Raw genomic sequence first — 19309 nt, 5'->3', positions numbered from 1 at the left:
CGTCATCTGTGAACATCAGCTAATTTGGTCACCAGTATAATAACTTTTTTTTTCCCCAGCATGCCAACTGCCAAGACACTAACTAGAAGGTTGCGTTTCTAACAGGATATCAATCCAAGAGTCTGTTCTTTACTACACTTGGTGTGAAACCACTACACAACCACGCAGAGGATCACCAAGCCCTGGCACAACTTGTACATATTTTAGGTGAAAATAACATACCTGCAAGAGAAGTACATGATGTTGAAGAGCTGATTGTAGCAATTCTTCTCAGCTAGTTTGTCAAGACAGTTTAAAGGAAGAAAATGGATGGAAAATTGAGACTGCAGGGAAGATGCTATTAAAAAAAAAGAAGAAGAAGAAGAAAATTCAACTGGACTTCTTGTTTACTTTAAATAGCACAGAATTTGTTACTGTACTTTTACCCATCATTCTCTGGGTAATGTATGGAGTACGGTCACAATGAAGTAGGTTACAGTAGGAAACACCAAACATCAACAAGAGCAAGGCAGGGACCTGTGATGGCCTGTTTATTACAGAACGCTAATACAAAAAGTTTACAAAGTTTAATACATCACTGTCCATTTATTTCTGAATCTGCTAAGTCCATTAATAATTTTTAGGAAAAATATCACGTGTAACTTTATACAAATTAATTTTATGTTGAAGCATAAGAGCTTTCAATAATTAATTATATTAATTACACGTTCAGAAATTACTTCGGGCGGCACGGTGGTGCAGTAGGTAGCAATGCTGCCTCGCAGTTAGGAGACCTGGGTTTGCTTCCCAGGTCCTCCCTGTGTAGAGTTTGCATGTTCTCCCCGTGTCTCCGTGGGTTTCCTCCCACAGTCCAAAGACATGCAGGTTAGGTGCATTGGCGATTCTAAAATTGTCCCTAGTGTGTGTGTGTGTGTGTCCTGAGGTGGGATGGTGCCCTGCCCGGGCTTTGTTTCCTGCCTTGTGCCCTGTGTTGGCTGGGATTGGCTCCAGCAGACCCCTGTAACCCTGTAGTTAGGATATAGCAGGCTAGATAATGGATGGATAAATCACTTCCCTTACTTCTTTATGATAATGATAACATTATAGCATTACAAATTATTACATACTTGCTGTGCTACCCATCTAAGATGAGTTGAATCTAAGCAAATCAACGCAGACCTCAGAGATGACTTCTGCAGTGCACCATCTGTTGGAATTTATTTTGTAATGCATGTAGTAATAAAATGCTTGGCACTTGTCATTCCAACAGATGGCACATGAAAAGCATTTGTAGTAATAAAATGCATCACTACAAACAATTGTGATGAGCCGTCTGGTGCAATGCATTTCATTACTAAAAATGTTACTAGAAATGCATCTGGACAGACAAGGACTGACACGCAGACACTTATCCTTTTATTAAAGTGGAAGTATCAATGAACAGTAAAGCTAGGAGGTGAAGAAGTACTCCACCCAAAAATTTCCCCTATGTGCTTTGCAGTAAGGATTTAGAAAGATCTTTTCATGAAGAATTTACATAAAATGCCTGGTATATAACAGAAACTAATAGTGCTCAATGCTGTACAATAGCAAATGATATGAAAGAAATTCCATGGGGGAAAAAAAAAAAAAAATCTGAACATTACTTGTGTTGCATAATCCACATGTCAGTTTTCCAGTTGTTTATTAAGAACATGGATTTTTTGGCAAAAATATTGTTAAAAAGATACTTCTGGAAAAATTGGCTTGCATCAAAAACAGGAAACACACTAGGCATTATGGGAAATGTGTTTCCAGTTAATGACGCACACAGATTTTTCCCCCCAAAGTATCTAACAATATTTTAGCAAAACACACTTTTTTTTTTTGTTTGTTTTTTGTTAAATCGACATTTTTCATATCATTTACCATTGTACAGCTGGGTCACCATTGGCTTATATTTTATCATGAATTATTTTTATTTTCCATGAAAACTTGAGATTACACATTTCTCTGTCATCTCTACAAAACACATGGGGTAAGTAGCAGATAAAAAAAAAAAACATCATTATTTTGTGCAATATTCCTTCAAGGCTTCTTTGGGTGACACGCAAGGACTTACAATGATTCTTTGAATCAAGTGATGCTGCACTTCCTCCTCCGTCTCTCTGGGTTGCTTCTTCTCCACTCACTGAGGGCTCGGACTCTTCTGCTTCTTTTTTTGGTACAAGGTCTTTTAAAATTGTCTGCAGGTTGTATAGTGAAACATCCTGGGCAGTCTGAAATAGCAAGTCACAAATAATGTGCCATTGTGTTGACCTCAGTCAACCTGGGGAATACACTGCCAAAAGGCAGGCCCACCTGTAAAACTAGACCGGTGGGCTTCCCAACAGTATTTATAAATTGACCTAAATGGGACCAAAACCAAGGAAAGGGAGACAGGCATGTGCTGTGAACAGACCGATGGACAGCTGGAGCACAAGTACTTTTGTGAAGGTTTACATTAAAAATAAAACCGTTTTACTTGGGAGGAGAGACTCTCATGGTCAAAGGACTGGCATGCATGGATGGATACTTTATTTTTAAAATGACCTTTATTGTGAACATAAAAAGAAAAATATTAACAATATACACAGGCAAAGGACAAACAAGCCCAATATTCAGGATAAAACAAAAAGGTATATATCAGACTACCACCACTACTCCCCCTTTACACTCCTCCTACTCCATAGATAGATAGACTTTATTAATCCCCATGGGGAAATTCACATACTCCAGCTGCAGCATATTGATAAAAACAATATTAATTAAAGAGTGATAAAAATGCAGTGCAAGTTAAAAAATGCAAAGTGGAGAGTGCGAGGCAGGTATAAGAGTCTATAATCTTGTATAGTGTTCAGTAAAGTCAGGGAGAATGGAGAACTAAACCAAGGAACAAAACAAAAGTCAAAAAGCCAAACTAGTAGTCGTTTAATTCCTAACCCAAAATTTAACGGGAGAAATGCAAGTTTTGAAGTTATCTACAAGCTAGGATGTTCAGTCACAGCTACAATCCCCTGCATAACACATCACCAACTTAAACAGCCTTGTCAAACTTAGTCGCATGGTAGCAAGCATTCACACAGCAGGTAAACGATATAGTCGTGGCCAGGAATTCTTGCATGAACTAAAGTCTCTAGTGAAGAAATTGTGTCCTAAAATGGTGATGATATGATGAAGTCTTGGTCATAATGATAAAAAAAATAAATACCATTAAAACGAATTACAATCCAAAAATAATATGCGGATTAAGTTTTAAAAAAAATATATATATATATATTGAAAAAGTGTAGTGCTCACCACCCATCCACCCTCCCAGTTACTGAAGACACCTAATCCAAATCCAGGACCACAGGATTCAGAGTCTAACAGACAACAGAAACTCATTCTTAATGGGAAGCTGAGGGGTCCCAGAGTTATTAATCATTAGAAATGTCAAGTGATTGCAACCGAAGACAGGCATCAGTCAATGTGGCTGACTCAAGCTATATAAAAATAAATAAGTTAAAGTGGAAAAAAATTAATCAAAAGATTGTAACATGACAGGAGTCCAACAAAATCAAACCAAGAGTTAATTAATAGAAGCCAAAAGACCAATCCAATAGCCAAAATAGCAGCCGTCATAGCAGTCCTCTAAATGCACTGCAGCCATTTGCCAGAGTGACTATCATAGGGCCTACCTTGGTGGGAAGTCCATTGGCTGTTTGTTTGAGATTCTCATTATCTGTTTCAATGCCGAAGGATATGTATGGGCTGCTAACAATGTCACCCCAGTAGCCTCTGACTGGCACACGCTCACCATTCTGTAGGAAAAAAACAAATAACAATCCTTTATTGTACTTAGTGCTTTTCTGTTTTGAACACCATTGTAACTTTACACTTTTAAATAACTGGCACACAGGCAAGTTAAGTGCCCAGGATGGCAGGAATAAAGCCATTTCCTTAAGATATAACAATACTACATAAGACAGAGAATGACAATACTCAATCCCTCTAAGGCAGAAAGGATATAAAGAATAATTTTAAAACATATACAAGAGAAACACCTCAGATTTAAAAAAAAAAAAAGCCATAACTACAGACTTACACGTTTGAGAAGCAGCCCTGAAGCCAAGCTCCTGTTAGCAGTGTCGTACAGACCCTCCCGCAGCTCAAATGCCACGCCAGTCTCTCGCCACCTCATGTACTCCGCTTTGCTCACCATCTGGGCCTGTTGAGGATGAAGAGCAATCAGCACCGGACTTAAGTGCTGGTGGGAAGTGAGGGGAAATGGGCAGGGAGATAGCTACACTTTACTCATTTATCGTGAATGATGAAGTCACATTTCAGAATGGAGATGGGACTGGAAAAAAAATGGTATAGTCAAAGAATGGTATCATTTTTGGTTGGAAGAACTTTAATCAATATTCTGACAGGTTTATGTACACATGTTCAAACATTTGGAATCATCCAGAAATGTCTAAGCTTTTAAATAGAAATTAATACCTTTGTTTAAGTCAAGATATCATCATATTCATTTAAACATATAACCAAGACATTACCAATGTTGCAAATGGCTATTAGTTGAAATGACAAATTTATTATTTTTTTTTATTATTTTTTTGTTGAAGACAGGTAGTAAATATTTTAAAATAATTTTGTCTCTTGCCCTATGTGTACCTTTAGTGCCTTTAATCTGTATCCTCCTGCGTCTGAACCTTTCTTGACCAGAGCTCCCTCTCTCTCTCTCTCTCTCAAGAGCGTTTCTGTAAATTCTGCTCCTCAGACTCTGTCATTATTTTTAAGGCACCTTTCTCTCCTCATGTCCATTTTATTATTCTGGTCTTTAAAGACAGCTGACAGCCTTGCTCCTATGCCTTTACTCCTCCTTGTGTGTCTCACACTTGCACTTCCTCTTTTGATCGCATCATCAAAGTTAAACTGACCAATCAGATTGCCATGAGGAACAGGACAACTTAGCACTTTATTATATAATAGTATTATATGAGGAAAAGAGAAAAGGGTCTTTCAGAATTTGACAGTTATTTATGAAGAAATACAATTGTCAAATCTACTTAACCCAATTCATGGCCACAGGGGAACCTAATCTTGTCCCAGCAGCACTAGCCTAGAGACAATCCTAAAAAAGGCACCAAACCATTACAGGCCAACTAACACAGACCCTCATCCATCCTTACACAGAACAATTTACAATCACTGATATATCTTATGCACATGTCTCAGGGGGGGTAGGAAGGAAAACCAATACCAACACAAGGAGAACATGCAGGTGCTGCAGGACAAAGTGGGAATTGCCTATTTTGCTAGGCTTTCATGGCACCAGGCCTGTTAAGAAAGCAGGGGTGACCTGACATTTCTCTAGAGCAATCCCCGAAGATCTCTCAAGCAAGAAGGCGTGAAATGGTTTCAAGCAAGGACAAAAACCTAGAAATCAAGGAATGAACCTCTGATGGACAGAAGAATGTTACTATTAACTGATTTTGCAACTGGAAGGAACTTTAATCCAGACAGGAGAAGGTTCAGCTGTTCTTTAAACCCACATGCACACCATCTCTCAAAGGGGGTGAGAAGAAGAAAAGAGACAAGAGAATGCCACATTGAGAGAAGTTTAGGGATTCTCTCAGGGAGGGGGATCTCTCCAAAATGACCAAAAACATCTGAATCCTAATCTCTGAACCTAAAAGATACGAGCTGCTCTTGCTTGGAGAGCCAAATTCACCAAACTCTTATCTTTTTAGACCAGAAGCGGAGACCCAGTCTGTCAAGTTAAAACTGTGTTCTAGTAGTCTGACGAGGCTGAGAAGCCATGACTTCAAGAAGGGAACTTCAGCATCTAAACTCTTGGGCCAGAATAAGTAATGCCTTCCCCTATGAAGTGGCAAAAGACAGCAGAATTCAAGCTGAGGAAGCAGCAGCACAACACTGACAAAGATCAAGCAGCAGAGAGAAAGAGAGCACCCCAATGCAAGAAGAATCTTTCACTTGAACCTGGAGCAATAACAAAATAACAACTTCACACAAAATTAGATATCATCCATAAAGACTTAGTATTGTAAAACTTTATCTGTGCCAAGATAAAGTAGAACTTGAAATACCAGTAAACAGACAGCCTATATATGTTACGTTTGTCTGTCTAGTCTGTCTGCATGCAGTCTTATATTTCAATATACAGAGTATATGTAGTTATCGTATTTCTATACTCTTTAGGTCTTTCAATAAATTGTATTATTCTGTTTCTTAAAATGAGTGTGCCTCATTTACCTTGATACAAGTCTAAAGGCCAGAGAACTGTCTCCTACAACAGAGAAAAGGTAAGGTAAATAAAGTAGGAGCCTTGCCGAATGACTGGAGTAATGGCCGTTACTGCCCAGGATAAAATTTCTTTTTCAAATCCCACACTATTATGGCATCTTCCTGGGTAGCCGTCTTATTGATTAAAAATCTTACAGTGCCACACAGACAACACCCAGGTTCGGGATTTAACATTGTAATGCTGGATCTGTAAAAGAGCTGCACTAACCACTGTGTCACCCAGCATTTATTACTGCTGTCCTCGACCATAATCAGCCTTTGAATATTTCACTTGTTATTGAGCTCTAACTTCATATTAAATCTTTTTTGTTCTTCGATCCCTTGATGGGTATGGGAAGTGGTATCTGATCTTAGTTATTTAGTATGTAGTGCTACATGTCAATACTAATTTTTAATTTAATTCATTCATTCATTGCAAACCTTAAAAATCAATAAATATATAAGAAAAAATAAAGATTATGTTTTTGGGTGCCCACATCAATTCTTTACAAGTGCTAAATGATATAAGCACTTTGAGTTGTTTTTTTATTGTCAACATCACAGAAAATTGAAACAAAATTCTAAATTGTTCATTTAGACAGATAAATGGGTAAAGATGAAGCCAGTACCAATACTGAAAAAATATAGTAATGGCAATGTTCTGCTTACTGCTCCTGCACATTCTGTTAAATTACATGTTGCACGTTACCATCATGGTATCTCTTAGGTACCTCTAAGTGCAAAGGCATATTAAAGATGATGTGAAACGTTGCTATTTGCAAAAAGATCAAGGCATAAAACTATTGCAGAGTAAACTGCCTGCTTGCTGTGGTTTCTCCACTCTTAATTCTACAAAGGCTTGCGAACACAGGAGGCGATTTTGTGTTGCTGATGATTTTGGTGTACTTCTGCTGCAATGTGTCTACTTGCTTTGTAGTGCAAATCAAATAAAGTTTCTTTAATTTCTCACATTTGTTCTATCCTGTTTTTGTTGCCACCAAGGGATTGCCTTTTTTATTACTAAGGGTTGTTTCTGCTTTTTAATATGTAACGCCTGTGATTCAGAGCTAACTGTCCCTATCACAGGATTGTCAGAACAGCCCATAAACAGCTTGTCAGTTTAGTTTAAACTAGAAAGAGGCACACCATGAGTCAAAATGGAGATCTAGGGGGATCCAGCTGTTGAGATGGCCAGAAGTCAGCAGCTCACTTCATTTGCTGTAGATACTTCTATGGAAAATCATGTCTCTGTCAAACCATTACAACATCATGGAGACCCCGAGGCCTACATGAAGATCTATGGGTGGGAGGCAGGTACCAGCAATGCACAAGACACTAGTTTGTCACTGAAGTCACAGATACAGCTACACTTAGACTCACACAGTTCAAGTTAACCTATGCAGCATGTGTTTGATATATGGTTTAGAACTTTGTGACCCAACTCACTTGAACATGTGGTACGCAAAATCCATCCATCCTCTTCCGCTTATCCAAGGTCGGGTCGCGGGGGTAGCAGCTTAAGCAGAGAAGCCCAGACTTCCCTCTCCCGGCCACTTCTTCCAGCTCTTCCGGGAGAATCCCAAGGCATTCCCAGGCCAGCCGGGAGACATAGTCCCTCCAGCGTGTCCTGGGTCTTCCCCGGGGCCTCCTCCCGGTTGGACGTGCCCGGAACACCTCACCAGGGAGGTGTCCAGGAGGCATCCTGATCAGATGCCCGAGCCACCTCATCTGACTCCTCTCGATGCGGAGGAGCAGCGGCTCTACTCTGAGCCCCTCCCGGATGACTGAGCTTCTCACCCTATCTTTAAGGGAAAGCCCAGACACCCTGCGGAGGAAACTCATTTCAGCCGCTTGTATTCGCGATCTCGTTCTTTCGGTCACTACCCATAGCTCATGACCATAGGTGAGGGTAGGAACGTAGATCGACTGGTAAATTGAGAGCTTTGCCTTACGGCTCAGCTCTTTTTTCACCACGACAGACCGATGCAGAGCCCGCATCACTGCGGATGCCACACCGATCCGCCTGTCAATCTCACGATCCATTCTTCCCTCACTCGTGAACAAGACCCCAGATACTTAAACTCCTCCACTTGGGGCAGGATCTCACCCCCAACCCTGAGAGGGCACTCCACCCTTTTCCGCTGAGGACCATGGTCTCGGATTTGGAGGTGCTGATTCTCATCCCAGCCGCTTCACACTCAGCTGCGAACCGATCCAGAGAGCTGAAGATCACGGCCTGATGAAGCAAACAGGACAACATCATCTGCAAAAAGCAGTGACCCAATCCTGAGTCCACCAAACCGGACCCCTTCAACACCCTGGCTGCGCCTAGAAATTCTGTCCATAAAAGTTATGAACAGAATCGGTGACAAAGGGCAGCCCTGGCGGAGTCCAACTCTCACTGGAAGCGGGCTCGACTTACTGCCGGCAATGCGGACCAAGCTCTGACACGGTTGTACAGGGACCGAACAGCTCTTATCAGGGGTCCGGTACCCCATACTCCCGAGCACCCCCACAGGATTCCCGAGGGACACGGTTGAACGCCTTTTCCAAGTCCACAAAACACATGTAGACTGGTTGGGCAAACTCCCATGCACCCTCCAGGATCCTGCTAAGGGTGTAGAGCTGGTCCACTGTTCCGCGACCAGGATGAAAACCACACTGTTCCTCCTGAATCCGAGGTTCGACTATCCGACGGACCCTCCTCTCCAGAACCCCCGAATAGACTTTTCCAGGGAGGCTGAGGAGTGTGATCCCTCTATAGTTGGAACACACCCTCCGGTCCCCTTTTTAAAGAGGGGACCACCACCCCGTCTGCCAATCCAGAGGCACTGTCCCGATGTCCATGCGATGTTGCAGAGACGTGTCAACCAAGACAGTCCTACAACATCCAGAGCCTTAAGGAACTCGGGCGTATCTCATCCACCCCCGGGCCCTGCCACCAAGGAGTTTTTGACCACCTCGGTGACTTCAGTCCCAGAGATGGGAGAGCCCACCTCAGAGTCCCCAGGCTCTGCTTCCTCATTGGAAGGCATGTTAGTGGGATTGAGGAGGTCTTCGAAGTACTCCCCACCGACCCACAACTTCCGAGTCGAGGTCAGCAGCACACCATCCCCACCATATACAGTGTTGACACTGCACTGCTTCCCCTTCCTGAGACGCCGGACGGTGGACCAGAATCTCCTCGAAGCCGTCCGAAGTCGTTCTCCATGGCCTCTCAAACTCCTCCCATGCCCGAGTTTTGCCTCAGCAACAACCGGCCGCATTCCGCTTGGCCTGCCGGTACCTATCAGCTGCCTCCAGAGACCCACAGGACAAAAAGGTCCTATAGGACTCCTTCTTCAGCTTGACGGCATCCCTCACCGGTGTCCACCAACGGGTTTGGGGATTGCCGCTGCGACAGGCACCGACCATCTTACGGCCACAGCTCCGGTCAGCTGCCTCAACAATAGAGGCACGGAACATGGCCCATTCGACTCAATGTCCCCACCTCCCTGGGGCGTGGTTGAAGTTCTGCCGGAGGTGGGAGTTGAAGCTACTTCTGACAGGGGACTCTGCCAGCCGTTCCCAGCAGACCCTCACAACACGTTTGGGCCTACCAGGTCTGACCGGCATCTTCCCCCACCATCAAAGCCAACTCACCACCAGGTGGTGATCAGTTGACAGCTCCGCCCCTCTCTTCACCCGAGTGTCCAAGACATATGGCCGCAAGTCCGACGACACAACTGTACGCAAAATCTCCTTCATATATGTATTTTTGTAGCCTGAAGGCTTATGCCACTTTAAATAATCTTTATATACTGTATTGAGCCAAGAAGTGTAAGTTTAAGCAATTAGGAGGCAGTACTTGCAAAAGACAAGAAGGGCAGCATCAAGAAAATCATACATAAAATCTGAGTCTAAGAGAATTAAACAACAAAAGGCTTATTTGTTCAATATATGTTAACAGTATCAAAGCGGCAGACATTATGTCAGAGGGTGACTGCATTAAGAGTGGACAAGTCAATTCCACCAATCATCATTTTTACATTTTGCATTTGTACCCTTTCCAAACACACACAAGTCCTGCTGCTCTTTGTCTTGTGCAAGCACCATTCCCCTTTATATAATTTTTTACCACTTCAGGGCCAATGTACATCAATCCCAATCATCTAACTTTAAAATAAACCTTCACTATATGGAGTAACAACTTGTGTCAATGTGATGCTAAAAACTCAAAACCACAGATGGATCTGTCATTAGAGGGGAGAAACTTCATGCAGCAGAAAATAAAGAAACAAACACTAATAACATTCAAGATCAATGTACAGAAAACACTAAAAAGACCAGAACTGGCTCTGATGAAGCCGGGAAAGCAAAGGAGGAATGGAGGAGCAGTTCTGGCGGTGACTTAGAAATACTTTTTTTGCACAGTGGACAGAAGGGCTGACTATAAATCTGTTTGCAAAACCTACTGTACAAATTAAAAGGCATGGTTAACCTTCTTGGCATAATGTTTACCCATGGAAAATTGAGGCAAAAATGTTGAATTTCTTTTCAACAAGAAAAAATATTATATGTAATAGAAACAGGTAGCCTATGTCCAAAAAACTTCCACATAGACAGTATGAAAGATATACAGTACAGTACCTAGTGTTTATTGACATACTGATTTAGTTCCATGTCCTTCAACACACAGATGTTGTAATCGAGGCAGTAGAAGTGTGTTTCTTTGCACGCTTTTCATATATTTTTTTCTGTTGCTTGCACACGAGACAGTAGAATGTCAGTGCCTGATCCACACGATCAACACACTCTTTGTTATTTCAGGCTACCACAGTGGAGGGCTTAGTGACAGCCACATTTCCCCCGACACGAACAATAGTTGCCGCATTGTAAACAGTGCTTCAGGGGCAAACACCTTGCCTGTTGTTGCACTTGATTGTAATTATTTTGCCTTTTTAATCATGCAGCTACTGTCACACCACGCTGAAGCTTCATGTGACTGAATTTAGTGGTTTGGTTGTACAGTACTGTATAACGCATCAGCTCCACTTTCTATGTCAACGTCTGATGATCAAGTCACATTGGTCATCACTATCACTCCATTTAAGCAATGCTTCAGTTTCAGTTTGTGCTAAAACTGCCTTTATGGATTGTCACGGGCCATTGTGTTTATAGTGGGAGGCTACATCCCAGTCATGAATATTAATGAGACATCTTAGAGTAGCAAAACGCATAGAAATGTTCTTAATTTTTTTTTTTTTTTTTTTAAAAAACAGCATCCACAAGATGGCAGCAAAATACTGTCCTGAGAGTTATTTGGGCTTAAAAATGTAATGCTAATCATTACATTTCAGCCCGAGTGCGACTCTTAGTTAACTATACGTGTATAGGTTTTCTCACCGTCTATACCTATAAGAATCTGAGCAACTTGAATAAGAGTTGAAATGACTTAAGAAGTTCAATGTAATGGGGGCATGAAGGAAAGAAATATCTAGGGGAAGCAGAAAGTGGTTAAGCTTGGTTTGGGATAGTCTGATGCATTGTCACCTCCTGCAGCAGTTAAGGAGGTAGGTCATCATTCATCTGCAGCTGGACCACCTCCATAATTAAGAGATATATAGAATTATAAAATATATAAAATAAATAAAAGTCCATTTGTCTGTATGTCTGACCCCTTTTCATGAAAGAGCTACTTAATGGATTTAGATTAGATTCTTTTCTTATAATTTGCTTGAACATCCAAGTTGATTTTACGGCTTCTCGCATTGCTCCAAGTATTATGGTTTGGTTGCAGCACCGATTTATCCATGTGATTCTGAGAGACAGGCTGAGGGCAAGGGCAGGGGGAGATGGAGACCTCAGGAGTCGAGAGCCGGGCAGGGCCATCCTCACTCAAATGCCAGGATCCATCTGAGACGCTGTACCTCTTGCCACATGTTGCAGCATACACTGCCACCGCTTAGCTAGCAATACCTGTTTGTTCAGCAGACATTATAATCTACAGATTGTTAAAGAGTAACGTTTGACGTTTTTGAGAGACAAAATAATCACAGCTACGTGTGTTTCAGAGGGTACCTGCTTAATTGGCAGAGATATTGTGGCCACATGCTCTTCTCCCCATGCAGGGGACGTTCTCCCATCAGAGCTGAACACGATCAGATACAGTGGCAACATTTGATGTTGGAGTGTACCTGGCTTCCACTTGGCTAGAGATACCACGCCAACGTTTTACATTTTTGGCAAAGAGATTACAGCTACATTCTCGCCTCTGATAGCAAAACCAAAAATATTGTATATCAATAGGCCCTTGGATTAGAAAGCGATCAATTTAAATTCTTCTCAATATAAATTACATTTTTTATTGATTTTTTAAAAAGTTTGTCCAATTTCAGTAATATTTGGGTGGAGCTGCGGGCGACAGCTAGTCCATAAAAATTAAATAAAAATATAATAATTTTGGGGTGGCACGGTGGCGCAGTGGGTAGCACTGCTGCCTCACAGTTAGGAGACCCGGGTTTGCTTCCTGGGTCCTTCCTGCGTGGAATTTGCATGTTCTCCCCGTGTCTGCGTGGGTTTCCTCCCACAGTCCAAAGACATGCAGATTACGTGCATTGGCGATTCTAAATTGTCCCTAGTGTGTGCTTGGTGTGTGTGCTGGTGTCCTGCCCGGGGTTATATATATATAATCTTGTCACACATGTGTGCATGGGAGGCAGCTAAAGGGCTTGAGTGTTGGCGGTTCTGAGGCATGCCGGGAGGTGGCAGAGTGCACCAACTCTTTCTCCCATTCCTGTAGGCCATTCCCGGGAGATTCCACCTGGCTCTCTTGCCGTCACTTCCGGGACCAAGCCAATGGAAGTAGACCTTACTGGCTCTGGCCGCTCGAATCTATGATTGAAGATAATGGGCCCGATCCTTATGACCTCACTTCCTGTCTTCCCCTTTAAAAGCCTACCCTTTTCCCTCAGTCTTGTTCTGGACTTAGTTGTAGGCATTTCAGTGCTGATTTTTTGATAAAAACGACTTTTGCAGCCAGATACCATATTATACGGGTGGTTGCCCCAAACCTTTATCTGTTTATGTCTCATTTTTGTGACTATATATATATATATATATATATATATATATATATATATATATATATATATATATATAATGTGTGAATATGAGAGAGAGAGAGAGAGAGAGAGAGAGAGAGAGAGAGAGAGAGAGAGAGAGAGAGAGAGAGAGTGTCCTAAATTACTTTATTCTTATAACCAATGATAACCAACTATCATGGTAGAACTTGTGTAAAAAGAATATTAAGAAGAGAATCAGAGGTAATAATCCATTATTATTCACAAGGAATTTTGTTGATTTTGTTAGAAAAGGAACAAACATTCTTAGAAATTGATGTGCTGTTAGAATGAGAGTAGGAACAAGCCCTTCAGTGAATACTTTTTCCTTGCAGAAATAAGAATCGGCTGATTATTTAGAACAAATATCTGCCATAAAACCTGCCATTTCTACTAGTCAGTTCGACTCACCCCCCTCTGGTGCAGTTTCATTGTCAGGTCCCAGTCAAAGGCTCCTTGTCTAAAATCGTACCGGCTGTCCAGATACTGCCGAAGCCGAACATCCCACATTCGATGGATCTGGAAAGACCTGGGATCTGGGTGACACCAAAATTTGAAAATTCCTTCCAGCTGGTCACGCTCCTTGAACTAGGCATACATATGAGAGAGAGAGAGAGAGAGATTATTAAAATTAATTTACAGAAAAAGAAGCCAACTTTAACAGGAGGACAGGGTACAGAGAGCAAAATGACTATTAAAGTAATTATTTTATTGACTATACTCAGACTAATATTCCAGACTTACTACTTTGTGTATTTTCTCATTGTTGTGTACTGCTAGTTGAAATTTGATTAACCCAGAAAGAAAGAAATAATCCATCAGATTCATGAACCCCATTTACAGACTTATTTTTAATTTTTTTTTTTTGTATCATGACCCTGATTACTGTTGAAGACAATGGGGGGGAAAAAAAAGCAAAGTCGACAAACAATCCAAAATTTGGTGAGAAGGATCCAGACAGAAACTCACTCGCAGAGCAGACAGGTCTACTGAAGGCAGCCTCCCCTCTTGAAGATCACTCTCAGTCACAAACTGGATTAGCCAGTGGCTCACCTCCTGCAGGTAGTTAGCAGTCGGACTACGGATGAGGCTGTTTCCAAACAACTCAAGGAAAGTCTCTGCTTTCTCTGAGGTAGATATGAACAAAGAGTTAATGAACAGACAGCAGAAGGCGGACAGTGTATCAGTTCTACTTTCTTAGATAGCTTTGTATGTGGTAAACAATGCGAGTTGTTACATGAAAACCTGTTTTGTTAGAAACTCATGTAAGGCCATAGGCAGTCAACTACAAGACAGATGCATTTTTGGACCTGTTATAAAAACTAAGATCTTAACTTACTCACTTAAGTACTAGAATTGTTGCCAATTACTGATATAATCTTATCAGTAATCAAAATTGGAATTTATACTTCAATCTGTAGGGTCAAAGGATAACTGCTATTTAAAGTCATGGGACGGCTATAAGCTTTTCTCACCTCAGACCCTTACCCCAAAAATCTGCCTGATATCAGCTTGTACTCACTGGGCACTAACCACTTGGGGTACACATTGGAACCAGTTGGATGTTTCAATGCGCAGTAACATTAGATTGGAAATATTAACATTGCCTTCTCACTTCCAACTGATCTGTCAAAAGTCATCAGTCCAGCACCTGTTTCCTGAGCAGATGTTCAACAAGGTGGATCAAGATATCTCAGATAGTGCAGCTAATGCCCACAACTAAAGAAAGGCTGCTTATTGTTTACATAAATACCTTCAGGTTTCTTTAATACAATTTGCTAATGTGTAATTGCTACCAAAATTAAACATTATTTTATATATACTATATAGATATATAAACTAACAAAACAGGATTATTATTTTTCAAATTGTGATCATCACATTAGATAAGCCTAGAAGAATGATCAAGGAGGAAGTGAAGAGTATTAGAAATGGTAAAGGGGAGTTAGAATACACAGAGAGTGAAAAGCAAACACTTTGCACTTGCTCTTCATTGACGTTTATACATATGAAGAAGTTGATAACCTCCCAGAAATAACAGGGACTACTAAGGAGCGACTTAGTGACTTGGAAATTATAGGAGGGAGAAGTACTGCTTTGATTAAATAGACTAAAATGTAACAAATCACTAGGATCAGATAACATGTACCCTCAAATGCTTAAGGAGGTTGGTAACTACATATACAATATAAACTCTTTACTCATTTTTTTGGAAAGTTTCTATACACTGGAGAAATTCATAAAGACTGGAGGCTAGTAAATATTATCCTCTTGTATTGAAAGGTGATCAAGCTGATCCAAGTAACTATAGGCCAGTAAACCTAACGCGCATCACAGGTAAATTAATGGAATCAATTACAAGGAAAAAAAAATGAAAAAAAAATGGAGAAGCACATTTCTGCTATAGAACATGGGTTCAGAAGAGGAAGTTTGCGTTTTACTAATATACTAGAATTCTATGAGGAAGCAACAAAGAATACAATCAGAGATATGTATGTGATATTTTTTTCCAGAAGACTTTTGATGAGGTACCACGTGAAAGGTTAGTAATCAAACTAAAAAGAAGTGGGAATTCAGGGGACAGTGTGTAGGTGGGTATAAAATTGGCTCAGAAACAGGAAACAAAGGGTTATAAGTGAGGGTAACTTTTCAGAATTAAGAGAAATTAAAAAGTGGTGTTTCTCAAGGATCAGTTCTGGGGCTGCTAATCTTTGTAATATAAATAAGTGATCTGGATAAGAATATAAATCAATAATATGGTTAAGATTTCAGATTATACCAAACAGGGAGAAGGGCAGATAATGTAGAATGAGATGAATTGTTACAGAGGGACTTAGGAAGCATACAGTCTTGGGCAGATTTATGGGAGATTTAATGAAAGTTAATGTAAAATATTACAGATAGGAAATAAAAATATCAGATATCATAACACAATGGGATGAGTGCTACTTGAAAGTACATCTTATGATAAGGACCTAGAAATCATAGTGGACTCATCATCACTACCTACATCCAAACAAAGCCAATATAAATGTTAGATTATACTGTATATCATGATGTGTGCAAGTTAAGAGTTTAATTTATATAAAACGCACTAGTGAAACTTCACCTATGGTACTGTGTTCAGTTTTAAATTCCAAATTACAAAACCGACATAGCAGAACCAGATAAGGTCCAGAGGAGAGTGACTAGACTGACCCCAGGACTAAGAGCTACAATGAGAGATTGAACCTTTTCAGTTTAAGCAAACACAGATTAAGAGGGAACATGGATTTAAGTGTTTAAAATTCTGAAAGGAATTAGTGCAATGAATCCCAGCTGTTACTTTAAAATAAATTCTGCAATAAAAACATGATAGCATGGTTGGGAACTTATTAACGGAACATTTTGCACAAATCTTAAAGTTTTTCTTCATGCAAAGAACCATAGATACAAATAGAAAACAAAAATCCCCAAGTAGTGTGGTGGAAAGCAGGGCTTTAGGGACCTTCAAATCTCAACTTGATGTTATTTTGGACAAACTAGATGTATAGGATGGGCGGCACAGTGGTAGCGATGCTGCCTCGCAGTTAGGAGACCTGGGTTCGCTTCCCGGGTCCTCCCTGTGTGGGTTTCCTCCGGGCGTTCTGGTTTCCTCCCACAGTCCAAAGACATGCAGGTTAGTTGGACTGGCGATTCTAAATTGGCCCTAGTGTGTGTTTGTGTGTGTCCTGCGGTGGGTTGGCACCCTGGCCGAGATTGGTTACTGCCTTGTGCCCGGTGTTGGCTGGGATTGGCTCCAGCAGATCCCCCAGTGACCCTGTGTTCAGATTCATCGGGTTGGAAAATGGATGGATGGATAGATGTATAGGATAGACAAGCTTGATACGCTAAATGGCCTATTCTAGTCACGATTTTCTAACAGGATCTTTCCTCAAAAAGTAAATCTGAAACTGCACAATGATATTGGTAACCAGTTTTTCACACTCTATTTACATTTATGTTAGTTTGACAAGTGCAATTTCAGCTTCAGAAGGAGCCATTCTTAATTTCATGATTGGGATACCTTGTAGGCCCATCCTCTCAGGTGGCTCAAAGGCAAGAGTGAGAAACAGGAGGTGCCGGCCAATCAGTTCCAGGTTGTTCTCTATGATGTAGACCTGCAAAGACATTTAAATGTCACTAGCCTCACTAAGAAAACAAAAACATCTGTACAAAGGCTACTAGCTTTAAACAACACTCACATGAAGTTGAGTTTTTGAATGAGAAGACTGTCTTAACCCAGCAACTGTCTTGAGCACATGCCGAGAGTCTCCACTGCCCACCAAGAGAATATTGATGGTTTGAGATAAGGCTTTGTCCTCAGTGATCTCTCTGATTGATCCACCAATAGAGATGTTCCCAGCTAAAATAATTATATAATTATTTGTATATTTGGCTTTAAGAAGGCAGCTGTAACAGAATAGCTATTCCAACAACTAGAAGCAAAACCTGACCCAAGTAAAAAGCTGACAATAAGCAGATCATTGTAACTTTTGCACAACAGTATTGGATACTTACGTGGTACCAGCAAGTCTAAAGCTGGGCTGAAACCCCACCAGGTTACTGAACCAGCACCCTCTAATGAGTTGTGAAGTGCCATAACTGACCTGGAGAAAGACAAGCCAGCAATCTGTGAATTCAACACAGCAGTCCATTCAAAATATGAACATACAAAGTATTCTTTAAGTTGTATTGTTTCACAGTTTTCAAACATGCACCTGTACTTTATTAAGAGTTACAGGTGACACCTGTTCAGAGTTGGTTACTGTTTTTGCCCAAAACTGGCATTAGGGATCATGAATGAATGAATAAATGGATAGTTGGATGTGGTTAGAAGTGAATTATAATATTCCCATACAGTAGCCCAGAGTTATAAGGTTATTTGAAAAAAGTAAGATTTTGATCATTAACTATTATAACTGCTTAGCATCAAGTGCACTCATTTTGGTGCCTGGTCTCCTTTAGCAGTAATAAGTAGATCAGGAAGAATTCAGCACTGCCACTTATGTCGAAACGTGTTGCTAGTTATGCGCATTCCCGTCTCTGAAGTTCGATTAGAATTTAACGATAGTTCAATAATCGGTTTACCTTTAGGCCCAGGGTCGTACTGCCGAGAGCTGGTCGGCTGCAGTCAAAGTTTTTCTGCCGCTCCGCTAACTTAGCTCCACTTTTCAGAAGCACTTTTTCATTTGTTACTTTTCAGCTAACCATTGCTCCTGTAGCAGAATTCATTCTTCATAGACCGTTTGCATGCGACGCTTACCTAAATTGATTTTTGTTTCTCGAGACGCGGCTCGCGTCCATTTAAAAGGTTGCAACCAATCAGAGTAGATGGTTTTCACGGTTGGGGCAGATCATTACGGGCTCAACCAATGAAATACAGGAGAGACGGGACAATAAATTTGCAACTGACTTGAACTTGCAGAATGCGGAAGCTGTAACCGTGGCAACGGTAAACAATTCTTGAATTCTCACTGGTGTGTTGCTTTTCATTTTAGCTCCTGCGTATGTAGATTTCTTTCGTTTTACAATTCGAATATCAGGTCAAGAGGTATGGCGTAGAATTAACGTAATCGCTTTATATCCGTATTGGTCAAAATTAGTTAAGTGAATTTATGTTGGAACATTATTATTACTGGAATCAGTACTGGAAACGCAACGTTTGTCGCTATTTTGATTATTTAGTTTTAGATTGGCGTAACTTTTCGAACTAACACTATCCGTATCCGTTTTTAACCATTAAGCTTACATATGGAAAATGTGTTTTGGGATGACCAGATACAAATGCATTCGATGAATAACATCTCAAACGGCTAAAGCAAACAGAACGGCAGTTAACGGATGTCCCACTGAAATTTCTTTCTCCATTATAGTCTTCAGTTGTGTCACGAATGAAGGCT

At 40.8% G+C, this 19309-nt stretch overlaps 1 protein-coding gene across 1 annotated transcript in view; it reads right to left on the bottom strand.

Annotated features, from left to right (window-relative positions):
• Window positions 1-18724, bottom strand: part of LOC120542974 (dynein assembly factor 3, axonemal-like) — a 28568-nt gene extending 9844 nt beyond the window's left edge. Inside the window, exons 1-10 of the mRNA XM_039775753.1 lie at window positions 18498-18724; window positions 17928-18016; window positions 17612-17772; window positions 17434-17527; window positions 14358-14515; window positions 13800-13976; window positions 4085-4207; window positions 3678-3800; window positions 2081-2237; window positions 223-337 (exon numbers count right to left, since the gene is read on the bottom strand). Of these exons, the coding sequence (XP_039631687.1) occupies window positions 223-337; window positions 2081-2237; window positions 3678-3800; window positions 4085-4207; window positions 13800-13976; window positions 14358-14515; window positions 17434-17527; window positions 17612-17772; window positions 17928-18009 (1190 nt within the window). The 5' untranslated portion in view covers window positions 18010-18016; window positions 18498-18724. The remainder of the gene's footprint in view (window positions 1-222; window positions 338-2080; window positions 2238-3677; window positions 3801-4084; window positions 4208-13799; window positions 13977-14357; window positions 14516-17433; window positions 17528-17611; window positions 17773-17927; window positions 18017-18497) is intronic.
• Window positions 18725-19309: the final 585 nt, after the last annotated feature.

This window comes from Polypterus senegalus, chromosome 13 (genome assembly GCF_016835505.1).
Source record: "Polypterus senegalus isolate Bchr_013 chromosome 13, ASM1683550v1, whole genome shotgun sequence".
NCBI classification, from domain to species: Eukaryota; Metazoa; Chordata; class Cladistia; order Polypteriformes; family Polypteridae; genus Polypterus; species Polypterus senegalus.
Note: the sequence above shows the minus strand (reverse complement) of the source record. Positions and strands in the feature narration are given on the sequence as shown.